The sequence below is a fragment of the Catharus ustulatus genome, chromosome 21 (genome assembly GCF_009819885.2).
Source record: "Catharus ustulatus isolate bCatUst1 chromosome 21, bCatUst1.pri.v2, whole genome shotgun sequence".
Classification (NCBI taxonomy): domain Eukaryota; kingdom Metazoa; phylum Chordata; class Aves; order Passeriformes; family Turdidae; genus Catharus; species Catharus ustulatus.
Genome location: NC_046241.1, coordinates 800,827 through 808,269, shown reverse-complemented (window position 1 = coordinate 808,269; position 7,443 = coordinate 800,827). Strand labels below are relative to the sequence as shown.

The following is a 7,443-nucleotide window of genomic DNA, read 5'->3' as shown; positions in this document are numbered from 1 at the left end:
CCGTAACAGAGTCCATGTCACACACAGCTGTCCCCAAGCACAGTTGCAGAAGTGTGCTATTCAGAGCTGCTGCATAACTGGGAATATTGGTGTGGAGAACAAACCCACAGACCATGTTACTGAAAATCCCTGGTTTACTGAATGCCTGGTGTGTCTGCGCCCTCCGAGGCACCGGGAATGCCCTGATCCCGAAAGGGGACTGCAGGTGAAAAGGGTGAGCGGGATCCCCAGAGCTCAGCCCCGGACCAGCTGTACACCTCCGCACCGGCGACATTCGCAGGAGGTGCGGGATGCACCCGCACCCGCATCCCGGCGCGGGGACAGCGGGACCCGCGCCCTGCGAGCCGTGCCACAGACCCCGCACCGACCCCGCACCGAGCGCGCAGCCCCCCGCGGGAGGGGGCTCTGCGGCAGAGCCGGGGCGGGCGGGGGTCCCGGGGGCGGCCGCGGGGCGGGCGCTGCGGCAGCGCGGGGCGGGCGGGGCGGGGCGGAGCGGCGGCAGCGGCGCGGGCGCTTCAGCACCGGGGAGAGCGCCCGGCAGCGCCCGCAGCGAGCACCGGGCACTGCCCGCGGGCCGAGCCCGATGGGGCCGCGCTGAGCCGGGCGGGCGGCCCGCGGGGCGGGCGGGCGGGGGGCGCGGGGGGCCCGGCGGGCTCCGGGCCGCCCGTGGATGAGCACCATGCGGCTGCTGCTGCTCGCCCTCCTCTTCTCGTCGTCCTTCGCCCGCGCCGGCTGCGACCCTAAGATCGTCAATATCGGCGCGGTGCTGAGCACCAAGAAGCACGAGCAGATCTTTCGCGAGGCGGTGAACCAGGCCAACAAGCGGCACGGCACCTGGAAGCTCCAGCTCAACGCCACCTCCGTCACCCACAAGCCCAACGCCATCCAGATGGCCCTGTCCGTCTGCGAGGACCTCATCTCCAGCCAGGTACCCCGGGACGGCGACCCCCTCCCCGCCCCGTCCCCGGCGGGACCCGAGCCGCCGCCCCCGCGGCCACCCCGCCCTGGCCCCGAGGTGCCCCCCGGCCGAGCCGCGGCGTGCGGGGTCCTGCCCGGGCCCGGGGCGCGCTGCCCGCATTGCAGCCTTTATGTAAGCGCGGCCGGCTGCGCGCTCCACGCACCCCGGGCACACACGGGCACCCGCACACAGTCCCGGCACACAGGGGCATCCACAGGCACCCTGAGGCACACACGGACACCCTCAGACACCCTGAGGCACACACGGGCATCCACAGGCACCCTGAGGCACACACGGGCACCCTCAGACACCCTGGGGCACACACGGACACCCTCAGACACCCTGGGGCACATACGGACACCCTCACAGCCCCCAGGCACATACGGGCTCACACACACCACCCGGGGCACGCATGGCCACCTGCAACCCCCACCTGGGTCACACATGGGCTTACACACACACCTCAGAACGTACACAAGCTCACACACGCACATGGGGTGCACATGGGCATCCACACACCCACGGGGCACACACAGGTTCACACCAGCACCCTGGGGCACACAGGGGCACCCACACAGCCCTGGGGCACCCAGAGGCACGCACACACACTCCTCAGGGTACACGGGGGATCGTACATGAAACCCAGACAGGCACAGATACATACACGAAGCCTGAGCACATATAAACTAACACAGACACAGCCCTTGAGCACACACAGACTCACACACGAAGCCCAGGCATGCACAGATTCACACACACCAGGGCACAACAGGCTCACACACACACACACTGGGCACACACAGGCCCCCATGCACTGAGTGCGTGCACATACATGTCCACCCAACGCTGTGCATGCACACAGCAACATGCATGTACACCTACAGCACACACAGCCACACCAGAGGCACACACAGAGCTAGGTGTGAGCACACACGGGCATCCCCAAACTGGAGGGAGATGTGGGCATGGGGAACAGCGTGCATGCACACAGACTGTGCAATCACACGTGTGGGAATGCCCACGGGCTGCACTTCCACATGCACACACTCCATGTGCACACACACACTCTCCATGTGCCACACACATTCCATGTGCACACACACATTCCATGTGCCACACACATCCCATGTGCACACACACACTCTCCATGACACACTCCATGTGCACACACACACTCTCCATGTGCACACACACACTCTCCATGTGCCACACACATTCCATGTGCCACACACACATTCCATGTGCCACACACACATTCCATGTGCCACACACATTCCATGTGCCACACACACATTCCATGTGCCACACACATTCCATGTGCACACACACACTCTCCATGACACACTCCATGTGCACACACACACATTCCATGTGCCACGCACACACTCCATGTGCACACACACACATTCCATGTGCCACAAACACATTCCATGTGCACACACACACTCTCCATGTGCACACACACTCTCCATGTGTGCACACACACTCTCCATGTGCACACATACACATTCCATGTGCACACATACACATTCCATGTGCACATACACACTCTCCATGTGCACACATACACATTCCATGTGCACACACACACTCTCCATGTGCACACACACACTCTCCATGTGCGCACACACACTCTCCATGTGCACACATACACATTCCATGTGCCACACACACATTCCATGTGCACGCACACACATTTCATGTGCACTCTTGCCCTGCTGTGCAAACATGAGCTCACACACAGAACGTTTCTGCACTCGTCCCAGTGTGCACAGCTGCTGTGACACATGGACACACACATCTGTGTGCAGGGGCCTGGCACACCCACAGCCACAGGCATGCCTGGAGCACAGCACATGCAACTGGGGCTGCAGACACTCAGGCACAGCGTACACAGACCACAGACACAGGGCTCACACCTGCACAGATACACAGACACACACACACACTTGCACAGACACACAGACAAACAGACACACAGACACACGTGCACAGCCATACAGCCACACAGCCACAATAACACGCAGACACATACAGCGTGCACACGCACACAGACCCAGTGTGTGCTGTGTATGACTGTGCACACGAGCACATAATGATCCTCCCTCCTGTGCCCACGGGTCACTCAGCACACCAGAGGATGCAGTCCGAACCCTCGGTGCTGGTGGGTGCAGCCTGGGGTACCCCGGGCAGCCCGTGGCCTGGCCTCTCCACCTCCCCAGCGTGTGCTCTGGGTGCAGAGTCCGGCTAACCACCTCCAGCCCGTCAGTCGGGGCCATCGGGGGCGGACAGGCACGTACAGACCCACCGCCCGTCCAGCACATCCCCGCACCTGCCGAAGGTCCGCGTGGGCCCGTGCGCACGAGCAAAGGCGCACCCCAATTGCATGAACGCCCCCAGCTTCACCCGCCCCAAGGCGCAGAGAAATGCTGTCCGCAGCCAGGCACACGCAGCCAGCAAAGGCAGGGGCTGGAGGGGCCGCGCGGAGCAGAGCTCAGCCTTTGTAGCTCAGCTTCCCGGCGTGGAGGACAGCTGGGGACAGCCCTGGGGTGGTGGCCAGGCCGGACAGCGCGGGCTGTCCCCCATCCCCGCTATCTCCTGGCAGCAAGGCAGGCTCAGCCGGGTCCCGCACTGAGCCGAGGCTCCATTCCCCCTCCCGGCTGATGGGGTTGCCCGTGCCCTCGCCACCTGCACTCCTGGTCCCCGCGCAGAGCCCGCGGAGCGCCGGGCTGGTGCGGGCACAGCCTGCGGGAACGGGCGGTGCGGAGCCGCGCAGGACATGCGGTCCTGTGGGTGCTGGCTCGGGTGGCCGCTCTGTCCCAACACGCAGGGGCTGTCCCGGCCGCTGTGCCCAGAGCAGGAGGTGCCTCGTTCCGCGCTTGCTGGCGCCGTGCTCGAGCAGGGGCTGGCGGCCCGCGCACGCAAAATGGCTCCTGCCCGCGGCTGCCGTGCGCCACAGTACAGCCCGAGCCCCTACAGCCCGAGCCTCGAACAGCCCGAGCCCCTACAGCCCGAGCCTCGAACAGCCCGAGCTCCTACAGCCCGAGCCCCTACAGCCCGAGCCTCGAACAGCCCGAGCTCCTACAGCCCGAGCCCCTACAGCCCGAGCCTCGAACAGCCCGAGCTCCTACAGCCCGAGCCCCTACAGCCCGAGCCTCTACAGCCCGAGCTCCTACAGCCCGAGCCCCTACAGCCCGAGCCCCTACAGCCCGAGCCTCTACAGCCCGAGCTCCTACAGCCCGAGCCTCGAACAGCCCGAGCCCCTACAGCCCGAGCCTCTACAGCCCGAGCCTCGAACAGCCCGAGCCTGCTCCTGCCCCAGGGCCCTGCCCCAGCCCCGCTGGGTGCAGGTCCTCACCCCCTGTGTCAGCACCGGGCACCTCTGCCCAGGGCATCCCGTCCTCCAGCATCCCCAGGACCTTCCCAACCTCTTCTCTAGCAATGTCTCCCTACTCCCATGTAGGGTCTACAGCCCCTGCCCCAGTCTCTGCACCCTCAATTTACTCCTTCCCAGTACAAGCAGGATCCTCCCTCTTCCCCCCAGACCCCAGGGCCCCTTCCCCAGGCAGGCTTCATCCTCATCTCCTGTCCTGGCAATCTGTGCTTCCAGCCCGGGTGCTGAGCACATCCTGGGGCTTGGGCAGATGCTTGAAGAAGGAAGAGTTATTTCCTCCATACATCAAAGTCCCTGCACTGATTTGCCCTAGCTGGAGACCTGTCACCAGCTGGGGACATTGTTTGAGCTGTGAAAGTGCAAGGGTGTAACAAGAGATCCCCAGGGCTTGCCCAACTCCCTTTGACACAAAGTAGGATCCTGCTGGAGACCAAAATCCCAGCTCTGCCGTAAGAGCAGAATTTTGCCGAGATGCTCCTTCCCCATTTTGTTACAGCCCAGCCGCTCGGCTGCGGGCAGATCCCGGCTGCTGTCCCCGCCCTGCAGGCTCTGCCATTCCCGTGAGCCCGGGGCCAGATGGCTCAGTCGCTCCTGGCTCTGCGCTCCCGCTCCCGCCACAGTCCCTGCTGACCACTTTACTCGTAATAGTCCTCAGAGGGGAATTACAACCGAGTATTAAATGTGTGGTTAAAGAAATCGCATTACACAGTGTGACTGGAAGGGAGATGGTTCCCTTTGATCTGTAATCCATGGAACTTATTAGTTTAGCGAGCGGAGCAGTTGGGCACGGCATTCCATTAGGACATAACCCTGAGCAGAGCCATCACCTCCAGCCGTGGCACACCACCCCTGGCTCCCAGCACAGCCCTTCCTTCCCCGTCCCAAGTCATTTCAGTGCCCTTATCACGTTAACATGGGGCTGTTTAGCATTGCAGAAAAGAAAAGGGAAAAAAAAACACGCTCGGTGGCTGATGCGCTCCCGTGAAATAATGTTTGTGTCGTGTATCCTGTCCTACAGGTCTATGCAATATTAGTTAGTCACCCTCCTGCTCCCAACGATCACCTAACACCAACACCTGTATCATACACAGCTGGCTTCTACAGGATCCCTGTCATTGGTCTGACAACACGCATGTCTATATATTCTGATAAGGTAACTGATGCATGCTTCTGGTCTAGTCCCTCATACATGTGCTGTAAATCAAGCATGCCCGTCAGGAGGGTTAATGATGTCTACACTCTCTCTGTGTCTGTCCGTCCACCCTCTCCAGCTCAGCCTGCAGCTCCCTCTTTCTCTCTCTCCTGCATTCCAGGGCACATAATTTTTTTGCAGCTACCAGTGTTGACCTACATAGTGCCAGATGATTTCTGCAGCACTGCTCTGCCAGGCTGCCAGGCTTGCTGCTCTCCAGCCACAGCCAAGGCAGGAGCTGGCTCCTGCCCTGCTCACTGCTGACAGCCAGGGAGTCCTGGGGGATCTGGGAGCCTGGGGAGGGGCAGAGGATCATTTTAGAGCCTGTACTTTGGGCAGGATCTCTCTGGGGCTTGGAGGTTTTTTGGTTGTATTCACTTCTCTGGGTTTGTGGGATGTTGGTAGGGAAGATAACAGAATATCCTGAGGCTTCACGTGACATTCAGTCAGGTCAGCACTCAAGATTCAGGTTCAGATTCAGTGTCTTGTGGGAACATGGAGACTTCCAGTCCTGCCATGTGCAGGCAGTGCCTGGGCAGTGAGGTGCTGCCCTGACCCTCAGCTCACAGCCCGTTTGGCAAACACCTACAGCTTTAGTAAAGGCAAAAGGAGGAGCTGAGCAGAGCCAGGTCTTCCAAATACCATTGCAGGATTTCATCCAGGCACACAAGCTCAGTGGGTGAGATCAAGCCTGCTTCACAGCACGAATCAGCCTTCGTTTGGAAAATGTGAATATTCACAAATGTAAATGTTCAGTGCAAAAATAGTCACTCCACCTACATGCTAAATAAAGTCAAATTTCAGGAGGAGGGGCAGAGGCCCCAGAGAGGCACCAGCAGCTTGCTTGGCTGGAGCAGCAGCAGGTTTTGGCATCTCCCACCAGCGAAGCCATGGCAGGGTGGCCAGCAAGCCAAGACCACGGCAGTGATGGTGGTGGTGGCTGGCAGGGCTAGGGACCTGCACACACTGGCAGGGTCCCACCAGGCATGGTTAGATGGAAAGGGATGGCAACAGAGCTGGCAGAGCAGGCAGGAAGTGTTCAGTGGGGATTTGCTTCTTACTGCTCTGGGGAGGAAATAGATCCGACAGAAATGTCACTGAGACGGTCCTTGTCACAGGGCCCATGGTGGCAAGGAGAAGGGACCTTGCACCTCATCTCTGCTCCATCTCTGCAGGGCTGTGCTGAGCAAAACTGTTGCCCACAGCACCTGAGCCTGGAGTGCTCACTCTGAGGGGCTGGCTCCATCCTCTGCTTCTGCCAGTACCTTCTTTTTTAAAACATGTTTTCTGCAAAGCAGCCTCATAAACCTCACCTGGCTCACTTCAGGGCTGGAGGAGAGGCCCATGGCCACAGTGGTGATGCAGTGACTCCTGGCAGGGAGATGCTCTCCATGGAATATTTGGGGTGTTGAGTAGGTTCAGGGCTGTGGGGTACACTTGGCTGGCAGAGACTGGGCAGGGAGCGCAGGCTGCCCACCCCAACACCCCTCAAAGCACTCCTGCCTGGCTGGCGTCATGCTCAGCCTCCTGCCCACCAAGGCTTGGAGCTCTCTGAAGTACAGGGAGTTGCAGGCAGGAGATGGGGCAAAGGCTGGGACCAGGTTAGAGAAGCAAAAGATGTTTGGACAGTGGAGGGGATAACAAAGGTGGGAGCGGAATGGGGGACAGAGGGGTGTGGACAGTGGAAGGTTCTGCACACCCCATGCAGGACAGGCTGGCTTGTGACACAGGGATATTCAGCTGTTCCCTTTTTGGTTTCCAGTGATCAGCTCGCCTTCTTTTTTGTTTTAATTCAGGAAATTGTATCTTTCAGCTTAGTTTCTATGGAAACAAGCTTGTAGGATCACTTGGTATGTACGCCTCTAATTGGTTTTGGAGGCATCAGACAATTTTAGCTGA

General features: G+C 60.2%; 1 protein-coding gene across 18 annotated transcripts in view; it reads left to right on the top strand.

The window, feature by feature from the left end:
* Positions 1-459: 459 nt before the first annotated feature.
* The window catches only part of GRIN1 (glutamate ionotropic receptor NMDA type subunit 1), a 39,735-nt gene continuing 32,751 nt past the window's right edge, over positions 460-7,443 (top strand). For 16 of the 18 annotated variants that reach the window (XM_033077647.2, XM_033077640.2, XM_033077642.2 and 13 more), the window contains exons 1-2: positions 627-928; positions 5,371-5,505. In XM_033077647.2, coding sequence (XP_032933538.1) covers positions 671-928; positions 5,371-5,505 — 393 coding nt within the window. In that variant the 5' untranslated portion in view covers positions 627-670. Of the gene's footprint in view, positions 929-5,370; positions 5,506-7,443 lie in introns of all 18 variants that reach the window. The other 2 variants (XM_033077637.1, XM_033077628.2) reach the window with 2 other exon arrangements.